General features: G+C 54.5%; 1 protein-coding gene across 6 annotated transcripts in view; it reads left to right on the top strand.

Moving 5' to 3' along the window:
- Positions 6,735 to 22,159, top strand: part of PRDM11 (PR/SET domain 11) — a 92,001-nt gene continuing 76,576 nt past the window's right edge. For 3 of the 6 annotated variants that reach the window (XR_002341489.1, XM_021083151.1, XM_021083147.1), the window contains exon 1: positions 6,735 to 7,182. Coding sequence is in view for 3 of the 6 variants with exons in the window: in XM_021083151.1 (XP_020938810.1) it covers positions 6,942 to 7,182 (241 nt within the window). In the remaining 3 variants the exon portion in view is untranslated. The remainder of the gene's footprint in view (positions 7,183 to 22,159) is intronic. The other 3 variants (XM_021083148.1, XM_021083153.1, XM_021083152.1) reach the window with 2 other exon arrangements.

Genomic DNA, 22,159 nt, shown 5'->3' with positions numbered 1-22,159 from the left:
TCCTCAATTTCCAGGACCTGACTGTGGATGCCCCCAGCAGCCAAAGAGCAGGCGGAGCCCCAGAACACACATCTCTCCCTTGTTCTTTCTCCCTCCTTTTCTTTTTTGGCCACCCCTCGGCATATGGGTTTCCTGGACCAGGGATCAGATCCAAGCTACTGTTGTGACCTATGCTGCAGCTGCACCAACGCCAGATCCTTTAACCCACTGTGCTGGGCTGGGGATTGGACCTGCATCCTGGTGCTGCAGAGATGCCATTGATCCCATTGCACCATAGTGGGAACTCCTCTAAGCCCTCTTTTCAACAACCACAGGAATAGGGTGACCAACCTACCCCAGTTTGCCTGGAGCCAACCTGGTTTTAAAGCCAAAAGTCCCACATCCTGAGAATCCCCTCTCAGTTCCAGGTGAACTTGGCTGGCTGGTTATCCCACATGTGAGGGAGTCTGGAAGTGGATTCTCCAGCCCCGGGGGAAGCCTTCAGATGACTGCAGCCCCAGCTGACAACTTGACTCTAACCTCATGGGAGATTCTGAACCAGAACCAACCAGCTAATCTACTCCAAAGAATCCTGGTTTTCAGAAACTGTGAGATAATACATGTTTATTGTCTTTAGCTGCTAAGTTTGGGGGTAGTTTGTTATGCAGCAATTTATAACTCATACATTGATTTAAGCAGATGGAGAACATGTTGAAAGGAGTTCAGTGACCCTCTGGAAGGTGGGAGAACCAAGCATGGGGTGCACAGAGGCAGAACCACAGCCAAGATCATGTCACAGAACCAGTGCAATGAAGATGCTGCTCAGTACTGAGCAACAGGTACTATAGCTTGTACCAGCAGCCCCACTAGCTCTGCTGGATGCAGCTACAGGCACTCCTGCCCCTGAGAACTGACTGTACTTCAGAAAGAATTGCCCACGATCCATATGTCATAAGCTCCCAGTTTGAAGGTGGGTAAGTGCATCCACCTGGCTGAGCATCCATCACATATTTGTGCCTTACCTTGAGTGACTATATAATAAAATGCCACAGACTGGTGGCTTATAAATCACAGAAAATTATTTCTCACAGTTCTAGGGGCTGGACGTCCAAGATCAAGGTGCCAGCAGGTTGTGGGAACTGGCTTCCTGGTTCATGGATGGCCGTCTTCTCTCTCTGTGTCCTCCCTATCATGGGAGGGCCAAGGGAGCCCCCTGGAGTCTCTCTTGTAAGGGCGCTAATCTCATTCGCGAGGGCCCCCCCTTCATGACCTAGGCACCTCCCAAAGGCCTCATCCAAATATTATCATGCTGAAGATTAGATTTCAACACGTGAATTTAGGGGGTGGGCGGACACAAACATTCAGTCTCGAGTGCTGGGAAAGGGAGCTTTTGATGTTTTCAGATTCTCCACTGGGCATGGGGGAGGGCACACCTGCTTCTTCCCAAGACTCAGGAGATGAGAATTTCTCCAGTCACTGGAAGGGAAATCAGATGCTGGGCAGCCAGAAAAAAGATCCCCCCCCAACCTCATCTCCAAGGGGGTGGGGCATAGTTAAATAAAATGGTTTGCAGTTTTGTTGTGAGCCACAAGGGAAGTCCTAAATAAGATGGTTTGTGGGAGTTCCCGTCGTGGCGCAGTGGTTAATGAATCTGACCAGGAATTCAGAGGTTGCAGGTTCGATCCCTGGCCTTGCTCAGTGGGTTAAGGATCCAGCGTTGCCACGAGCTGTGGTGTAGGTCGCAGACGTGGCTCAGATCCCACGTTGCTGTGGCTGTGGTGTAGGCCAGTGGCTACAGCTCTGATTAGACCCCTAGCCTGGGAACCTCCATATGCCACAGGAGGGGCCCTAGAAAAGACAAAAAGACAAAAAAAAAAAAAAAAAAGGTTTGTGAACACACCTACCCACTCACCTGGCACTTGGTCAATGTTAACAGTCACAAGGCAGCCAAGGTGTCTGCGGGAAAACATAAATCAGATCCTGTGTCTCCCCAGTTGTAAAGCATCAGGGGCTCCCACGGATGTTCAAACACATCCAAACCATAAGAAAGCACCGCCCAGATCCACCCCCTTCTCTTGCTCATCTGCTTCCCTGTCTCCCTCTGCACACCACACTCTGCACACTGGCCTTGGGCCACCTGACATCACCAGCCTGGCCAGCTCCTGCCTCGGGGCCTGTGCACTGCTGTGTTCCCTCCTAAGGGGACTCAACTACTCACCGTGGGTGGGGCTGGGTCCTTCACATCCATCAAGACTCCCAGGCAACGCCACCTCCTCAGACAGGCCTTCCCTGTCCTAGGTTCTAAAGTTGCTCCTTCACCCCCCACCCTATTACCCCCAACCTCCACCCTAATCACCTCACCTTGCCCGGCACGTGGTAAGCAGCCCACAAGTGGCGGAGGGTTCTGTAGAAAAAAGGAGCCTAGCCCCCTAAGCCTCAACAGCAGGGACTAATGGGGGATGTTGGGGCGGGTAGGTGGGAATGGGTAGGGGATAGTGGTTTGTGCTTTCTGAGGAGCTGGCAGGAGAGAGGCAAGCTGTTTGGCAGTAGAACCAAAAAATAGCCACGAGGATCTGAATCGGCGCATTTGAACTTAGCCATCGGCGGCGGCTGCGGCAGCTGGGTGAGGAATCCCTTGGTCTTAAGCCAGACCCTCCTTCCCTCCAAGAGAGGAATCCCTCAGCTGTTGGGTGAGCGGACAAGACCCAGAACAGCCTGGCTTAACAGAAGGTCCATGGAATCCAGCTCCCTTCAGCAACTCTTCCAAATGTGGATTTATTTTGAATATTTATTTCTTGCTGTTAAAAAGGGGGTGCATCTTTAATAAAAGGCAGAGAAGACAAAGTTGAGTCGGCAGGATTAGAAGTGGGAAAGGAGGAATGAGGAGGAAGCAATTGCCAAACTTTTTGGGAATGGGGGTAGAATTTGGCTCTGAGCTCCCTGGCAGCCTGTGTAAAAAGGGAAACTTGATCAGTTATGGAGCTCTTCTTATTAGCAAAGGGAGATGTTTGCCAGGTCCTCGGGGGAAATGCAGTTGGTTTTTAGTTTAGTTTTTTTTTTTCTTTCAGGCACTAAATCCTGAATGAAATTTCTCCCTCAAGCCTTTAGGAAGTGTCATTAATTAATGCAGTAAACACTGTCCTTCTTTTATAGCAGATGTGGAAATAAATCTGCAATGATGGGGGACATTTAACTTGCAGCTCATTGTGTGTATGTTTTGCTTGGGTATTATTAGTAGTAGTGGATGAGAAAGGCCTCAGATTGCCTCTTCCTTCCAAAGAGTGGGGGTTCTTTCTCTTAGAGCATCTCAGCATCCTCACAGGGAGATAGAAATGACTGGGATGGTTGGTACATTTTTTGCAGAGGGAGATCATGAAGTACCTGAGAGATACTGGTCAGCTCCTACTGTGTGATATGCCGAAGGGAGAATCCAGGGAAATATTTCACCAACATTAGGTTGAAAAGTTGCATTACGCAGAAGGACAATAAATAAGAAACATCCAAGAGGAGAAGGCATTGAGCAGTGGAATCAGACAGATCTGGGTTTGAAACTTATCCTACCACTAACTAGCTGTGTGGCCTCGGGCAAGTTTCTTAACCTCTCTGAGTGTGGTTTCCCAGTCTGTAAAAATAATGATGATGATGTCTGCCTTGGATTATTGAGTCAAATGGTCAGGTCCCTGAAACTGTGTGTCACGTGCCTTCTTCCTTTCAATCTCCACATCCCCACTCAGTTCTTAGGGGATTTGAATGGAGCTCCCACCCTTTTGTCTATTTCAGGCCCAGCTCAGCTCACAGAGGGAAGATGAGGCACAGCCTCCCAAGACTGGCTTGTCCAGTCCACGTGTCTGGGATAATTTCCTTCAGATTCTGGGGCCACTTTCTGCCCCCTGACCCAGAGCACCTGTGCCAGCCCTGGGGCTGCCTTGGGCCCCCAGCGACTCTCCCAGCCTCATTCCAGAGTCCTTCCTGTACCTTGGTCTTGATTATGTGGCTACAGGGCAGCTTCTTGAGGGAAGAATATAGGACCCCTGGTCCAAACTCTGTGTCATGCAGGAAGAAACTGGAGCCCAGATGGGAAGAGTCACATGCCCCAGGTTCCACAACCTGGGGCGGCAGCCGGACCTCAGACCCGGATCTCTGCATCGTGCTGCCTCTCTGGGCTCCCCAAGTGTGGGGCCTGAAGGCTTCTGGCCTGCAATGCCAAAGGACCCAACCCCACGCCATAGCTGCAGCCTGAAGACCAATCGTTCCTGGCAAAGAGAAGCTAGACTAGGCCAAATGGATGAAGAGGTTTAAATGGAAAGGCAGCACCCCGTGGAAAAATTTCCTCCTTGCCTCGATCACCAGCTCATTTTCTTTTTTTCTTCTTTTGCTTTTTTGCTTTTTAGGGCTGCACCTGAAGCATATGGAAGTTCCTAGGCTAGTGGTCAAATTGGAGCTACAGCAGCTGGCCTCCGCCACGCAGGATCCGAGCTGCATCTGCAATCTACATCACAGTTTGCAGCAACACCAGATCCTTAACCCACTGAGCAGGGCCGGGGATCGAACCTGCCTCCTCATAGATACTAGTAGGATTTGTTTCCGCTGCACCACAATAGGAACTCCAACCGCTCATTTTCTTGAGGAACTTTTTGCTTTCTGGAGGCTGTGACCAAGGTTTCTCTTTATCCACTTGGCCTTCTGGCCTCATCTCTGGTTCCTCTGCCCCACCCACTCTCTACTCCAGGCCCAGCTGGCCACATGTTACATGTCCTGGGCACTTTGAGATCTCCACTGGTGGAAATTTCAAACACCGTCTCAGGGCCCACCTCTAATATCATTTCCTTGATGAATTCTACTCCTCGAAAGGAACAAAAGGCTCCTTCCTCCATGTCTTTTCCCCTCCCTGCCCAAGCACCTGACCTCCAGGGCTGGGTGTGCATCAACTTTTTTTTTTTGGTCTTTTTTTGTGTGTGTGTCTTTTTTAGGGCTGCACCCGTGGCATATGGAAGTTTCTAGGCTAGGGGTTCAATCAGAGCTGTAGCTGCCGGCCTACACCACAGCCAGAGCAACACAGGATGCGAGCCGCGTCTGTGACCTACACCACAGCTCACGGCAACGCCGGATCCTTAACCCACTGAGCAAGGCCAGGGATCGAACCTGCAACCTCATGGTTCCTAGTCGGATTCGTTAACCACTGAGCCACGATGGGAGCTCCTGCATCAACTATTGAATTACTTTGAATTAGCTGCAAGTGCCTCCATCTCCTGGCCAGACCAAGACCTCCTGAAAGGACTGTGTCTAACTAATCTTGGTACTTCCCAGGACCCAATACTCTGCCTGGCACGGAGCAGATAAGACACTCAGGAAACTTTTATAGTTGTATCGCAAGTCATGAATTATGGTGTTAATTACTGTTACTTGAGCATCTACTGTGAGCAGTCTGGTACCAGGCTCTTTAAATGCTCTCAGGGCTCTCACACAGAGCCAGCAACGTGGCTTATCAGAGAGCCCCACTTTGCAGTCAAGGAAACTGAGACTCAGAGAAGTCACTTGCTCAGCATCATACAACAAGTAACAGACGTGGGATTTCAAGAAGCTGTGTTTTGACGTCAAAAAGTCAAGGTAAACAAATGATATAGGACATACGGTGCTTCTCCCTCCAACCCCCATCATCCGGACTCCAAGAACTAGGAGCGTGTCCTGGGGTCTGATCACGGCTGCCATCTGGGGCCCGGGGACTCAGCCAGCAGTGAAATTGACAGGAAACCCCATCCCCTTGGGATGAGGTCTCCCCAGGGTGGTACCCAGTGGAGACCTCCTGCACCAGATCTTTCAGTTCTTCCGTGGACGTTTGTGGGGTGAACTGCCCTTCACTGGGCAGCGCTCCACCCAGGCGCGGTCCTGGGATCAATTCCCTCCCAGCGACTTCCTACTACGGCGTATGACCCCCGTTTTAGAGCCAGCACAGCACAGCCTCCCCTGACAGGAGCTATCTCGCAATTTGACTACGTGCCCTCCAGACACCGCGAGCAGAAAACGGTTATTTTGGGAATGGTTGTCTTGGTTACGCCATCCCGCGGTGTCCCCTGCTCCATCACAGCCCCTCGGTTTCCTAGGCGCGGAAGGGAGCCTTTCAAGCTTTTAAGCACTTTGTCTTTATGAAAATTCTGTCCCATCTTTTCCTCACTACCTTGTTATTCGGCGATGTTGAATCCCATTTCACAGATGGAGAAACTGAGGAACCAGGCAGGCAAGCGCGGCTTAAATACCTTTTCCAAGACAGCCCAGGACCAGTCCATCCGGTTCTCAGAATCTCAACCCCTGTAACAAATTTCGATTTGTGGAGCATGTGCGGTTCGAGACTTTAAAACCGCAGCCCCACGTAAATAGTTGACATTTTAAAGGAACCCCCCCAAGACCCTTCCTGGCAGCTTTCAGCGGGATGCCTCCGTTTTACAACTTTAGTTTGTATCTCTAAACAGCTGGGCATTCAAAGGGTTAAACGGGACCAGGACTAGGAGGGGGCCCAGCTACCAGCAGCGGAGCCAAGAAAGGGTTAAAAATATCAACGCATTTATCCCCTAGACTATTTGGTTTAAGAGGGGCAGCAACAGGACCAGGAGAAGCAGGGATCGCCCCCTACCCCCCCAAGGAATGGCTTTAAAATTTTAGAACTTTTAATTCTGATCAAAAAAAAAAAAAGTGTCCCAGTTCGAAAGTTCTTTTAACCTTTTCTTTTTTCATTTATTATTATTATTTTTTCTCTTTTTCTCCGCGGGCTGGTTTATAAAAGTCGCCCTCTCCTTTCGGGTTCGAGAAGCCAGGTTCCCCCCTCCGGGCAGGGCGCAGGGCGGGGGCCGAGGGGGCCCCGGGAGTTTTCTCCGGGGCCGGGTTGGGACGCGGCTGGTGAGTCCCGGCTCCGGCCCCTGAATTGGGGGGTCCGCGTCTGCCCCAAACGCCGCTTTCTTCCGTTTTCCATGTCATTTCCTGTACTAATAAGATGGTGGTCAAAGCAGGGGAGGAGAGCAGCAGCGAGTCGCCGCCGCCGCCGCGCCGAGGCTGGCGCTGAAACTTTGCCTCGCCGGGGACCAGCGCGCCCGCAGCGCGGCCGCTCCCACCGCGGGGGCCGCCAGCCGGGGCCGCGCCGCCTCCGCCGAGCCGCCCGCCGGGCCGCCCGCGCCGCCCGGGCCCCGCGGCTGCCGCAGCATTCCCGGGAAGGTGAGTCAGCCCCGGTAGCCAATGTGGCCATTGAAAATGGCTTCGGAAAGCGCTCGGCAGTTTGCCAGCGCGCGCGGGGGCCGCGGGTGCAGGGGCTGCGAGCGGCCGCGGGGGTGCCGGGTGGTCGGGGGGCCATCGCGGGTGTTGCAGGGGGCTCGAGCGGCGCGGGCGTGGGCGCGGTGGGGGGGGGGCGGCTCGCCCCGGGCCCGAGGTGGGTTAACCCTCGACAGGTAGCTGCCGCCGCCGCCGCCGCCGCCGCTGCGGGATTCGGGGGCCGCCCCTCCGCCTCCTTCCTCCCCGCTCGCTCCTCGCTTGCTCGCCTTGTTACAATGTAGCCTTTTCTCTGCGCCGACGTGCCGCCCGCTGACGGACGTGGCCGCCGACCAATGAGAACGGCCGCCCGGGCCGAGTGTTCGGAATGAGAACGCAGTGACACGGGCGGGGCGGGGCGCCGAATGCTGGAGGGCTCGCCGCCGTCGCTGGCCTAGTTCTTGGGGGCACTGTGGGCTTGGTGCCCGGGTTGGAGGCTAAGGTGGCGGGGCTCAGGTCCTGCCGGGGTGCAGGGGGGCCTCTTCCAACAGGGCTCCCGATTTCCCACTAAACGTACCCTCGCCGGGGGCCGTTTCTTTAATACATTTTCCATCTTAGTTGCGGTATAGACTCCTCAGGAAATCTTTCCGGAGTGTAGCCTCCAGCCCCACTCACAATCCCCAAGGTACTCTCCTCTGCAAGAACTTAGCGACCGATGACCTTTCTCCGGTCAAGGCCAGCACGCCCTAGGCTAGTGGCTGCGAGGAGAATACCAATGCCTTGAACGCTGAGCGGTGCTGGTGGAAAAGTTGCTGGTGACTTGTATCTTGTTGGACGATAGGGGCTTGGACCCTGGCGATAGGTTGGGACTTCGGGGAGCAAAATGTTAAACCTCTCTTCTTTCTTAGACGTTTGCTTTTTGTGGAGAAAGGCTGTGGTATATAATTTAGAGTGGTTGCAAGGGAACACACCCAGTTCTTTGTCCGCGGGGACAGGAGGCAATAATGAGATTGCTCTGGATGCCTGGAAACCCCTAAAATTGGGGATTGTGTCTGTGCTGGGGCAAAAGAATTTTCCATAGGGAGTGATGCTTATGGCACCCAAGCTGGCCGTTGCCCACATTTCCCCTTGAGAGGAAGGAGGGGGTTGTGTGAGGTCCGCGGGGCAGAAGTAACAGGCTGTGTCTCCTTCCAGGGGGAGTGGGGCGTGATTTTCACCCATCAACTCTCTGAGAGGTGGGCAGGCAGAGTTCTTTGTGGGTAGGTGTCTGTGTCGGTAAACCTTCCCTTCTGGGAATAGATCCCAAGCCGGTTTCTTTATGGAGTCCTTCCCCCTCTTCACATTAATATGTGACTTTGGACTTGGCACAGTTACCTTTGACCTCTGTGGACCTTGCTTCTCCATCCTTACAGTGGGGCCAGCAAAACCTGCCTGGCCAGGCAGTTGTGAGATGAAATGAGAAACAGAAAATGTCTAGCCCAGAGCCTGATGCATGATTTAAGAGGTGGTGTTCTCTCTCCCTGGGATTATTGCAGAATATACTCTCCTGAACACATCAGAATGACCTGACAAGCCTCACCCAGGACCATTCAGCCCCAGTTGATGGGGCCTCCAAGGAGCACCTGGGGCTGGCTCAATGCTCCCTTCCCTAGTGACCTTCTCGAAGATGAGTGGCTCCCCTCACTTGTCCCCGGGAGCCCTCGTTCAGCCATCACTTACATGTGATTCTGACTGGAGTTACAGTTCTGTCCCCTAGAGCCTTTGATGTGTTTCATAAATTCATTCTTGGTGTCAAGTAAGACTTCTATCATCTGACTCTTTCATCACCTGGTCTTAAATGGGGGGCGGGGGGGGGGCTTCCATGCTTCTAGGTTATTGGCGAGTGTATAGGAAGTAAAGGCCACTGGACCAGGAGTCAGGAGTCATTCCTGTTTATTCACCTGCCTCCTTGGCCTACCCGCTTGACTATCTCATAGTTATGATCAACACACAGGGTGCAAGACTGTCCCATCCTCTGCCTCCCTAAACCTCCTCCAGGGCTCTCATCTTGGCCAAAGCTCCCGCCATCCTTCTCGTCCTTAAGGCAGAAACTTTGGTGTCTCCGTTTCTGCACTGCAATCCACCATATCTCCAGGTCTAGGGAAATTTAACCTATAAATGGAATCTGCGCACTTTTCTCCATCTTCTCTTCCCCAACATCTCAGTCAAGCCACCACTATGTGTCCCCAGGACGACAGCACCAGTCTCCGATCTACCAGTGACCTCCCCTCCACCCCTGTCTCGGGATGATAGTCAGAGTGATCAGTTCCAAAGAAGACAACAGCAGGCCCCCCCATTTTCTGGTTGAAACACTGAACCATCTTCCTGGTGCTTTTAGGATAAAATTGTGACCATGACCTAGAAGTGTCTGAGTGATCTGGCCCCTGCTCTTTCTTTGGCCTCATCTCCTACCCTCCCCTAGATTCTGCACTTGGTGTCCTCTCTTGCATGTGCTGGTCCCTCCTTCTGGAATACTCAAACAGTTGTCATCTAATGAATGGGTTAAGGTTGGGGAAGGTAAGATGGAGTGGGAGAGGGTCTGGTGGTCCTTACTGTTACCCCTTAAATATTTCCATTTCATCCAGGCACATGTAGCATTGAATCTAGGTCCCCTTGTGTTGGGTGGGGCCATGGGACTGGCTGGTGAATTGTGAACTCCAGGGACATATGTCATTTCAAGGCCAAAGCATCTAGTTGCTGGTGGGAGACCCTCCCGGGTGCTCTTTTCCTGTGTCCTGGCAACTGGCAGGAGGTGGAATGGCTGCTTCTGCTAGCCTGGGTCCTTGCATCACTACTGGAGTGGAGCCCCTTGCTGCCCCATAATGGACATCCAGCATGAGTGATAACTAAGCCTTTCTTGTTTTAAACCCTGAGATTTGGGGGTTGTTTGTTACTGCAGCATAACCTAGCGTGTGCTGACTGATACAGAGACTAGAGGAGTGATCCAGGCAGAGCAAGTACATACACACCGACTTGGGAAGGCTCACTCTGAGCAGCCATGGTGACCTTTTAGACAAATAAATCTGAGTCTGTCAGCCCCTGGCTGAAAACTCTTCAGGGGTTCCCATTGTATTTAGGGGAAAAGAGAGAAAACCTTCAGTTACCCTCTAGACACGATGGGAAAACCATCTTACATCCCCGTTTTTGCCACGTTTAGCCTAACGTGGTGCTGTCCTCATGTTCTCCCCTCTGCTCTGACTGCATTCCACTCTTCCTTTAGGCCTCCTCATCCTTTATCTTTCAGCTTCAGCATCACCTCAGGGAAGCCCTCTGTGACTAGATGGAACCCCCCCCCCCATTAAGGCCTCTCACGGCCCCACCAACCTCGTGTTTTTAGCAGTTGCCTTAGTGGCAATTTTACATTTACTGGTGTAATTATCAACTGCAGTCTCACTCTTTCATCAGACCATAGGCTCTGCGAGGGCGGTGCCTGGCTTGGCGTGTGTGTGTGCCACTGTCTCCACGTCTGTGCAGGAGAGCTGCTCAGTGAATACCTTCTGATGAGTCCCTAAGCTTTGGCTCTGGGCTCCCAGTGTGCAGGGGCCAAAGGCAGGACTGATGGATGCTGCTTCCCTGGGGTGTGGGCAGAAGGGCCCAGTTAGGAGGAGCTGTCGGGCATGGCAGGCAAAAGCCACTGGTCCATAGAAGACAGATGCTAAACTCTTACTAGGAATCCGTGCGCCATGTTTCTGGGCCATGATTCTGGGATGTACAAGAGAAAATTCTAAGAGGGCGAAGAGGGTGAGATTTAACAAACCCTTGAGGTCTCTGATCTGGAGGGTGTATGAGTCAGTGAAGGGGCCACATAGTAGGAGATTCAGGGCTGATGAAGGTGAAGATGCTGCTGTTGAAGGCAGCTAATGTTTATCGTGTGCCAGGTGTGGTCCTAAGCATGTCACGTACCCTCTGCAGAAAACAGCTCCAACAAGGTAGGTCTTATTATGTCCATTTCACAGATGGGGAAACCGAGGCCCCAAGCGGTGAAGTGAAGGATCCGGTTTACACAGTGGTGTGGCCGGGATTGGAACCTTGGCAGTCGGATGTCCTCTCCCTAGGGATGCCCTCTTGGAGTGAGGGCAGGGGACCCCAGACCTCCCAAGGAGAAGCCCCTTTGGAAATGCCACACGGGGTTATAGAGTTTCCAGGAGGTCACACCCACCTAACATTGGGGTTTGAGCAAAAGGGTTCCTGGCCCAGAGGTGCCTGGTGGCCTTGGTGCCAGGGCTGGTCTGGAACCATCTGGTGCTTCTCCACCCCTCTTGGGGCCTGGGAGTCCTTAGGGGCCCAGGGCCCCGTGTTCTTAAAGTGGAGCCTGGGAGGGACTTTCCTGCAGCTGGCCCAAGGGCTGCACCGGAAAAAGAAGCCATGCAGAAAGGAAAAAAAAAAAAAAAATGAAGAAAAAAGAAAAATGTGCTGTTATTTTTAAAAAGCCTGTTTCCTATTGCAGATTTGTATCTGCGTTGGAAAGGCCAGCATTCACAGAGGCAGGCACTCATGGTGGCGTCCCTGGGGCTAAGGCTCTGCAAGAGGGGAGGCCTGGGGCATCCTTCAGTTCTTTCATTTATCAGGCGGTCAGCGCACACAGCCAGGCACTCTGCTGGCCTTGGGGGTGCTGTGTGGGGACTGGTTCTTGTCCCTCCAGAAATCACCGAACAGCTGGGAGTGGGATGGGCAGTTAGCCTGGCAGTTACAGGCCATAGCAGAAGGATGCAAGGGACTTGGCCATCAACTCTCAGTCAAGGACAGCTTTGCTTCTCTGAGGCTTTTCAGCTGGGTTTTGAAGGATGAATAGGAGTTGGGGAGAAAGAGGAGAGGTATTCTGGCATGGGATGTGGCTTGTACAGAGGCATGGGCACACAGAAGGGCTTGGAGAGGCTGGGGTGGTTCATTTGGCTGGAGAGTGTGGGTAAGGGAGGAAGGAGGTGGGGGGGGGATGAGGCTGACAAGAGAAGGATAGTGATGATAGTATGTGACCAACACACCAGTCCTGATCCTGCCTCAGGGCCTTTGCATTGGTTGTTCCTGCTGCTAGAATACTCTTACCCATTATCTCCGTGGCAAACTCCCTCACCTCCATCAGGATTTGCTCAAATGTCACCTTCTCGTGGGCCCTTTCTTATTTCAAATTGCAACCCCTGTCCCCTTATCCCCCTGCTCCCTTGCTTTTTTTCTTTTTAGTACATAGCGCATATAACACACCCTGTGTTTTACTTATTTACGCTGTTTTTGGCTGCCCCCCCTAATTATTCTGTTAAGTTCCCAAAGAGCAGGGAGTGCTGTAAGCTTTGGTCAGTGCTGCGTGAACAGCACAGAGCACATAGTAGGGCATCATATTTGTGGAATGAGTGAGTGAATTGAGCACTCACTACGTGCAAAGTGCTTCACGTGCATTTTCTATTTAATCTTCCCACCGGTGTCCTGAGGTTGGTCCTATGGTTTCCCCCTTCTTTCCGTACCGTCATCTCCCTTTGGGAAACCGAGGCTCAGAGAGGCGGAGTAACTTGCCCAGGGTTTCCCAGCTAGTAAGCAGCACAGCGGGAATTTGAACCCAGGCCTCCTGACTCCCGAGCCCTCCCACCTAACCCTGATGCTCTATCCCAGCCAGATTATAAGCCGGGGTGACGTCTGTGCTGAGGCGTTTACACTCTGTGTGGGGGGCCCCTGGGAGCCGCCGAGGCCTTTATGAGGAGAAAGCTGAGGTGGGGAGCAGATCGGGGCCCCAGAGATCATCAGCAGTAGCAGCTTGGGTGCCAGGCTGGAGGCAGGGAGGCCGATTAGGAAGCTGCCATCAAGGGAGGAGAGGGCGAGGATGAGGATGAGAATGAGGGCGTGGCGATGGCCATTCCACAAGGACAAACGGAGGAGCTGGGAGGACCTGGCTCCCTACACTGACGCTCAGCCCGGGTGGCTTAGGCACAGTTCTGGGATCGCAGGCCTCCTGGAGTGTGTCTGGCTTTATTGCTGAGTAGCCATGGCACCCCAGATAAGATGCGGGGAAGTGCCTGGGGCTGGCCTCTTGGCAGAGGAGAGGAACTGAGAGGGAGTCAGGGGAGCGTGTGGGCGGGGACAGTGCTGGAGGGGGGTGTGGCCTCAGGTTCAGTCCTAAGGCTCCTGCCCTTGGCAGCTGGGAAACATGACTAGAGGCTGCCCCTCTTGGGGTGGCCTCTCTCTTCATCTGCACAGCGGGGATGATAAGGGTGCTGGCTTCGTGGAGGCTCCAGAAGAAGCAGCTCTGAGCACCAGGATGTGGCATAGGGACAGCTCTGAGGCCATGACCCCTGTGAGGTCATGACCCCAGGGGAGGTATGCCCATGGCCCAAAAGTAACCTTGTGCCTCTTGCTGAGGACAGTAGTATCTGGATACGCAGGAGTGGATGTGTCACGGGGGGCGCTGTCTCCTTGAAGGTGACCCGATCACACCTTCAGACACTTCCACCCCCATCCCCACCCCCAGGCTTGTGGTCAAGGGCAAACCTGTCAGGGCCTCAGTCTTCCTTTCTGTAAATGGGGAGGGTGACACCAGTCCTGCTCTACCTTCTGTGGAAGGAAAAGCTTTTTTCCATAGAACCATGTTTTGAGAGGAACGTGCAGGGAGCACTGGGGCACCTACCAACAGCCCCATGAGGCCTCATCCTCATCCATTCCTGGATGAGGAAACTTGGGTTCAGAGAGGGTAAGTGACCAGCTTCAGATCACACAGCCTTAAGCGAATCTCTCCAATCACCAGGTGAACCCCACATTGACAAAGGGAGCTTTAGGGGTTGCCTCCTCGTGTTACGGAACAATTCCCAGCAGGTCCCTGGGTGCTTTCAATCCAGGATTTGATTTGTAAGCTCTTGGTTGACGCAGCCGGTTTCAGGGCCCTCTCTGACCTGGGGAACCTCATGGATGGGATCCTGTACGCACATCTGGAGAGACTAAGAGCCTCCAAGAAAATGACTCTGGGGGAGATGGGGAGAGCTGGAAGCTGGCCATCCTGCCTCCCAGCCCCAGCCTCAGGTCAGGGGTGGGTGCTGAAGGGTGGGGACCCTGTTTGGAAAGTGAGGCACACCCAGGCCTTGGGGGCCTTCAGTGCCTTCCAGGGCTTCCCCTTTCACCCTCTCTCTTCCCACTGCCCCTGATCCAAAAGGCAACTCAGGGCTCTATTCCCAATGTCATTCTTCCCCTAAATCCTTTATCATTAGCCTCGGAGGCAGATAGGTCAGCTCTCACGGCCCCATTTGGTAGCTGAAAAAACTGAGGCTCAGAGATGGGAAGTGACTTGCTGGAGGTCAGACAATTTAGGGAGTGACCAAGCTAAAATTCGATCCCCAAATCCAGCATCTCTTCCTTTTCGCCCAGGGCCTCCCCTTCCTCCACTTCCTGGAATCAGAGCAGAAGGGGGACCTCTGAGAGCATCTCTGAGCTCTGCCCTCCAAAAGGACAGGCTGTCCAGCCACTGCTTGAATATTTGCAGTGGCGGCAGAGGGAGCTCGCCCTGTCCTGAAGGGACAGAGGCAGCAGATCCTGGGTGATGTGTACGAAGGAACTTGGGGTGGGAGGGGCCGGTTCCTTCTCCTGGGCAAGCTTGGGGGCGAGAGGGACCAGCAGGCAGGATATCAACTTGTCATGGGCTAGGCTGGTATGGACGTCACCGAGCAAGTAAATATGGAACCACCCCCACAATGTCAGCTTTCCCAGAGTGGCTTCTCCCACTATCTCGTACTTTCCCCAAGGAAAAGTGCTGAGGGCCAGGAAAAGATCCTGCTGTCCGATGCCCAGGGGATGGAGAAGGCCGGCTTGAGAGGCTCCAGGATGGCTGAGGGGCGTGGGGAGCAGCCCACTGGATCCTCGGCTCCGGCAGGGAGTGGACCGCTTTTAGGGGCAGCTACCTGGGACCCAGCTCGGGTGGACTCCGCCTTGTCATGGCCCAAGGTACAGGGTGGGGGGGCTCTGGGGGGGGTGGGAGTGGAGTTGCAGGCTGGGGCTTGAACCCACCTCACTGCCCGGCTCTCCACTGCCCCAACCCAGCCAAACAGGGGACCTTTCCCCTGGGTGGTGCGAGGTCCCTCCTCAGACAAGCTGTGTTCCAGGAGGAAAGCCACACCATCCAGAAGAGGCTGGTGTTTGGAAAGGAGGCGAAGAGAACCAGAGGCTCAAGGCGTCCCAGGGCAGCGGGGGGACGGGGATGGTGAGAAGGGAGAAGCCCCTTAGTCTGGGGGAAGGGGGAGCAGGGGGGTGGACTCTTCAAAGGAGATCCGCAAACTCAGCAGCCAGGGAAGAATTTACTCCAAAGAGCAGCCGTTGGAGGATGAGCAGAAAGGGAAGATCCAGGTCAGAGTTTCGGACTGGGTGATCCCCGGTCTTTTATAAACAGCAGTAGCAGCCAAACCGGAAGGAGGCTTATAGGTGTGTTGGTCTCTGCCTGAAGCTGGGTGCTCCCTGACTCATATTATTAGCTGCAGTTAATTGAGGCCCAGAGAAGTCAGGTAACTTACCCAAGGTCACACAGCTAAGGAAGGCTGAGCCAGGATTTGAATGCAGGTCTGGTCTGAGTCCAGAGTCTGAGTGCACCTCACTGTGACTGCACTGGGGAATGCTGTCAGGGACCCTTGCTGGGTGGGAGGGTGGGCCGGAGGGCTTTTCAGGTTCCAAAGGCCCGCCCCTGTGATGCCGGGCAGTATGGAGAAAGTACAGCCCAGGCCAGCTCCGACATCAGGCCAGTCACCCTCTCTGTGCTTCTACAAGCTCAGCTGAGAAGCAGGGATACCTAGCACAGGTACTGTGCTTTTTACAGGGTGGCTGGGACCTTCCCATCCAGTAATGGGGTCAGCAGGTGTTCATGGAGCGCCCCCTGGGGCTCGGGAGGTCCCAGCGTAGACGCATAATTTGACGGGCCCTGCACTGGAAACAGCAGGAGCAGGGCGCCGCCAGTGCCACGGAGAGAGGTTGGTCTGCAGACCACTGCCCGCCGTGAGCTCTGTGTGATTGGTCTGCAGGGAGACACGCACAGACATCGAGAGGGAGTGTCGAGACACTCCTATCGCCCCTTGACACTGCCATGTCGTTTTTTATTGTGATTTACAAAAGCATCAGTTGGCAGCAGATTGGAAAACTTAAAAAAAAAAAAAAAGCCTCTCTCCCACACATAGTTCGAGCAGCTCTGGCCGGGATTCTCGCTGGGACCGAAGGTAGGAAGTGCCTGCCCTGCTGCTTAGGGACACGGTGGGGAAGGGAGCAAATATTCTGCCTTGGCGGTGGGCGAGGGGGAGCATCGTCTGGCTTCCCGGAAGCGATATTGAGCTGGAATCTGAAGGAGGAGTAGGAGTGTGCAGGTGGCGGAAGAGGGAAGGTCGTTGTAGGCACTGGGAACGGAACGTGCAAAGGGAGGCAACGCGAGGATCCGAGGGTGGCGGGAGAAGAGGTGGCGGAGTGGCCCCTGGACGGGCAGCTGAGGGCCAGCCTGGGAGGGCCTAGATTGCCAGGCTAAGACGTTGAGACCCTCCTGGAGGCAGAGGTCCTGCGGTGGGAGATAAGACCGTGGCCGAGTAGGCGCTTGAAAGGACTGCAGGAGCCATCCCGGTGTTTCCTTTTGGTCTTTAGCCTTGAGGAAGGCTGCTTCTTGGAGCCCAAAGGACCTCTTTTTGTCCCTTGGGGGCAGCCAGCCCCATAGTTCCGATGGAGCTTGGCTGCTCCCGGAGTCAGTCCTGGCCGGGCGGGCAGACAGTTCTCCAGTGTGAGCAGCAAGCCTTCCCAGGCTGTCCTGGTCAGTGGCTTGGCCTCTGGCGTGGTTGAAGGGCCGTGGCGGAACCCTCATGTCCCCACTGCCCTAAGCTACCTGTGTCCAGAGCTCGCAGGAGGTGTGTGAGCGCCCCCTTGGAGTCCAGAGCCAGGCTGGGAGGTGTGGGTGGGAGGAGAAAGGGCTGGGCGCTGAGACTGAGTTTGGGGGGCTTGGCGAGGCACCCGGAGCCTGGTGTGGGATGGCGTGGGGTCTGGTTAGGAGGTGAGCCGTGGACAGTGGCCTGCAGTGGCTTCCTGCATGAACCCTCTGAATAGCCAGGGCTGAGACCTGCCCTGGTGTCTTGAGCAGCAAATGCTTGGTTGAGGGGGCGAGGCAGGGTCCATGTCCCAACCTGGGCCAGCTCAAGGGAGCGGACGGCGCAGGGTTGGGGCAGCGGATTTGCTGCCATGTCCAGGTGCAGCCTCCTGTCCCCGAGAGGAGGTGACCTGCCCTGTCCCAGGGCCCCTGGGAACAGACCATGGGGAGCCTGGGCCTGCATGTGGCCCCAAGTCCACGGAGGGTACGGCTGCCTGCCTAGGAGGGAGCTGTGGGGAGCGTCAGCCCCACCTCCACCTTCCTCCTCGGGGCCCTGTTGAGGGTGGCCCGGCCTCTGGCTCCCTCTCTGCAGCTCCCTGTCCGCTGGGCCCCACGCAGCAGGCCGGGCTGTCTGGCTGCCATTCAGCAGGGAGCCCGGCTGCCTGAGATCCTGTGAGATGGGGCCGGGCAGGCGTTTGCAGGAGTCATCAGGGTGCGTTGGTTTTGACTGTGACCTTGGACGTGCTGGGAGGCCCCAGTCCTCAGAGCTCCCCCGCTCTCTGCGCTGTGGGCTGGTCCCACCCTGGACGCAGTGTCCCCAGAGCCCTGGGTCTCCCTGAGGCAGGATATGGGGCAGCACTGGGGCAGCCAGACCACCTCAGGCTTCATCTTGCCGCCCCACTGGGTCCAGAGCTGGTGCCCTTCACTGTGAGTGCCAGGCGCGTGTCCTTGCTTCTCGGCGGCCCCTGTCCCCTGCTCCCAGGGCCCGAGCCTGTTCTGCGGGGCCCACACTGCTTTGCCTCGCAGGCGGAAGCCTCCAAGGCCAGCCTTTTGCTTGCCACCGCCCGTCTCTGCTTCTGGCGGTGACTGAGCTTTGCCCTTCCTCCCCTCATAGCTCTGTCGCCCACCCCTGCCCTGGCTCCCGGGGCTAGCGATGAGGCGAGGACTCGCTGGTTCGACTCCCAGGGACCCCCGCCCTCAGTTTCAGGTAGAAACCAGACCCCTGGCTGGCACCTGCCAGTGGCTCCCTGCCCTCCTCGAGCACCCTGGCCCTCAGCCCAGGACAGTGGCCAAGAATGGCTCCACTGCCCTTTCGGGCTCAATCCTGTCCTGCAGCATGTGTGGCTGCTTTGGGAGCCCAGATGTTGCCGCCTCCTTTTCTCAGTGCCTAGTGTCCATGGCATGGATTCTTGTGTTTTGTCGGAATCTGTATGGTACCTAAAGGGGCTCCGTGGACGATACCCCCATTTCATCTACACAGCAGGCTTGCGAGGTGGCGCCTGTAAGCCCATTTTGCAGATGAGAGAGTTGAGGCTCCACGGGGTTCAGTGACTTTGTCAAGGTCTTGTAGGAAGTCAGAGGGAGACCTGGGACTCAGATGTATATCTCTTGGCTCTTTCTTGACCCCATTGATCTTTGCTTGTTATATTGTCAGGAGCCGGTGCCTGACTAGGGCCAGGACTCTGGCCAGGGCTGGGGCTCAGTCTGCTGGGGAGGAGGGCTCATCATGCAGCTTGGGTGTTGTCTGCAGTCAGTGTCACAGGCAGAGGCGGTCAGCCCTCTGAGCATTTTATATCTACTTCCTCCTTCCTTCCTGAATTCTTGTTCTTAATGTGAGATCTTCCCAAAGACATGCTGACCCACCCCCCATCCCCAGGAGTCTGAGGCTACTGCCGCACGTGCTGGCCAGGGGCTGGGGGCTGCTGGGACAGAGGGCCTGGGGCTGGGCATGGCTGGGGGAGGGGGAGAGGGAGCCGGACAGCAGGAGATGGACTCACTGCCCTGCGGGCCCCTGACTGAATCACAGTGAGGGTCCGCAGCTCCCGGCCTCTCCCTCCTCCAGCGTCTGGTACTCTGTGCTCCTGAAAGCCACTTGTGATGCAGGGACAGTAAGGGCTTTGCTCCTACTCCCCTGATGAGGCTTGAGCTTCCATTTTTGCTGTAAAAAAAAATCAAATATTATTGAAAAAAGGGAAATAGTAGCTTCCTCAGTATCCACCGTGTTCCAGCCTCCTCTGCATCATCACTTATTACTTTGGTGTATATCCTTCTAAGTCCTTGTCTGTGCATTGCACACAGAACCTATAGGAAATTATAGCATGCATGCATGTGTGTGTGTGTGCACATGTGTGTTCAAATGGTTCATTTTGCAAATTGCTTTTCTCGTTTAACATTGGAGCTAGGAAATCCAGTCATAGTTTTACATAGCGAGCTTACTGTAATGTTTTTCTTCTCTTTTTTTAAAGAACCAACACAGTAGTGTATCAATGGAGGAGGTTCCATTTATTTAGCCTCTCCTCCTGCTGAGCATTTAGGTTAATCCTCATTTTATTCTTGTGTCTCTTTGGTCATATCTAGAGCAGCTACTGCTGGGAGCTAATTGCGTGTTTTTTTTTGTTTTTTTTTTTTTTTTTGGTCTTTTTAGGGCTGCACCCATGGCATATGGTAGTTCCCAGGCTAGGGGTCTAATTTGTAGCTGCTGGCCTACACCACAGCCGTAGCCAGACCAGATCCGAGCCACATCTGCAACCTACACCACAGCTCACAGCAGTGCCAGATCCTTAATCCACTGAGTGGGGCCAGGGATTGAACCCACGTTCTTGTGGATACTAGTTGGGTTCGTTACCACTGAGTCACCATGGGAACTCCCAGTTGCATTTTTAAACAAGTTATTGTGCAGGTTTTAAAATTTGTCCACTGAGACTTTGCAGAGAATCAGATGTCTCCCTGTGGGTCCCCCACTCTTCCTGAATCTCTTCTTTAGCCAGAGAGAAAGTCTGCTCCCCTGTCCCCTGCCAGTCCCCATAGAGCTGGAAACAGTGGCCATGGCCCCTGGAGCCTTTTCTCTTTCACACTTGGGTTTGTCTACCCTTACTCAAAAGGAGTCTGAATGCTTTGGTTCAAATCCTGGTGTTTCTGGGAGAGCTACTTAACCTCTCTGTGCCCAGTCTCATCCTTTGCAAGATAGAGATTACAAGAGTTCTGGTTGTTACTAAGCCAGTTAAGAATCCGATAGTATCCATGAGGATTTGGGTTTGATCCCTGGCCTTGTTCAGTGGGTTAAGGATCCGGCATTGCTGCAAGCTGGGGCAAAGGTCATTGACAGAGCTCGGATCTGGTGTTGCTGTGGCTGTGGTGTCAGCCGGCAGCTGCAGCTCTGGGAACTTCCATATACGGCAGGTGTGGCCCTAAATAAATAAATAAATAAATAAATACGTGTTTATTATTAAAAAAAAAAAAAAAAGAAAAAGAGTTCCGTTATGGCTCAGCAGGTTAAGAACCTGACTGGTATCCATGAAGATGTGGGTTCGATTCCCGGCCTCACTCGGTGGGTTAAGGATCTGGCATTGCCACAAGTTGCAGCATAGGTTGTGGATGTGGCTTGGATCTGTGTGGCTGTGGCTGTGTTGTTGGCCAGCATTTGACCCTAGCCTGGGAACTTCCATATGCCACAGGTGTGGCCCTAAAACGACAAAAACAAAAACGAAAATGAAAAAAACCCAGTAGAGATGACCATAGCATCTGTACCATGGTGCTTCTGTGAAGACCAAGCAAGCCAACAGGGATGAAGAGTGCAAAATGCTTATAAAATCCTGATAATATTATCCTGGGGTCTCTCGTCTGCATTAGGTGTGGGCAGGGCTTCTGTGTTCCCTGTGGGCAGCTCGGGATGGCTCCAGCCTTTGCAAGGGCTTTAGCCCGTTGTCTCCCGGTTTCCCAGAGGAGGCTGGCTGCCTGGGTGTGCAGGGGGCGATCAGATTTCTGCCCGGCTCGGCCCTGTAGGTTCTGGACCGGGGCCTACGGGGAGGGAAGGAGGTCAGCCTGACCCTTTGCTTGGCGGTGGTGGCCAGGAACCTGGTAAATAACCCCACACCTCGGGCAGATTTACTACCTCTCAATGGGGCCTGTTGTGGTTGGGGATTTGATCTGCCTTGGCTCGCAGGGTGGGCAGGAGGAGAAAGCAGCTTGGGGCCAACTTCTCCCCTGAGAGCCCTGGGGCCCCTCAGGGCCACACTGGCTGGTCCAGGCCTGGGTTTACCTTTCAGCCCCTGGGGCAAATCTCTGCAGGTGGTGGCGGGAGAGGTTGGTCCCTTTGCTCCATCTCCCCACGCCCTCTCAGGTGCTAAACCATCTTTATGACACCCTCTAACCAGCTCTGCATAGCCACCCTGTGAAGTGGGCAGCCTGGTCAAGGCGATTTCACAGATGTGGACACTGAGGCCCAGAGACGTCAAGTGGCTTTCTCAAAGTCACACAGCCATGGGCAGGGTTCAGAGTCTACCAAGGCCATATGGGCCTTCATTCAGTTCTTTTGTGTGAGGCCACTCAACGAGACAGTCTCGGCAGAAGCTGCCCGGCGGGGCAGCTCTGCTTGCCCTCTTGCCCTCTGCTCAGTGGCATGTGTGGTCAGGGAGCACAGAGAGTTGGGATTATTTCCTGAGAGGCGAGAAGTACTGGGGCTGGCCTGGGGCCCAGCCCTTCCCCGGCACCCGCCGCAAACCCTCTCAGTAGCCAGAGGTGGCAGGGGACGGAGTGAGGCTGCTTCAGCTGAAGCCACCTGCCCTGCTGGGGAGAGGGCTTGCTCTCTGGGCCTGTGTTGTGGTGTGGGCAGGGGCCTGCAGAGACCCTGGGAACTCCGGCTGCTTCTCCAGGGAGGCGGAGAAGCAGCCCTCCTAGGGCGCCTTTCCAGACTGGAGGACACGAGGCTCAGAAAGGCCTAGGGCCTGGTCTGAGCTGGTGGCTGGCAGAGGGGGACCTTGAACCCACCTCCTGATTCTCAACCTAGTCCCTCCCTAGTCCTGCTGCTGGCTCACACCAAAGACGTTGAGCTGGCCTAGCTTGGAGTTCAGAGCATGGCTGTTGGTGTCAAAGGGATGTGGGCTTGGGTCCTGG

This window comes from Sus scrofa, chromosome 2 (genome assembly GCF_000003025.6).
Source record: "Sus scrofa isolate TJ Tabasco breed Duroc chromosome 2, Sscrofa11.1, whole genome shotgun sequence".
NCBI lineage: Eukaryota > Metazoa > Chordata > Mammalia > Artiodactyla > Suidae > Sus > Sus scrofa.
Note: the sequence above shows the minus strand (reverse complement) of the source record. Positions and strands in the feature narration are given on the sequence as shown.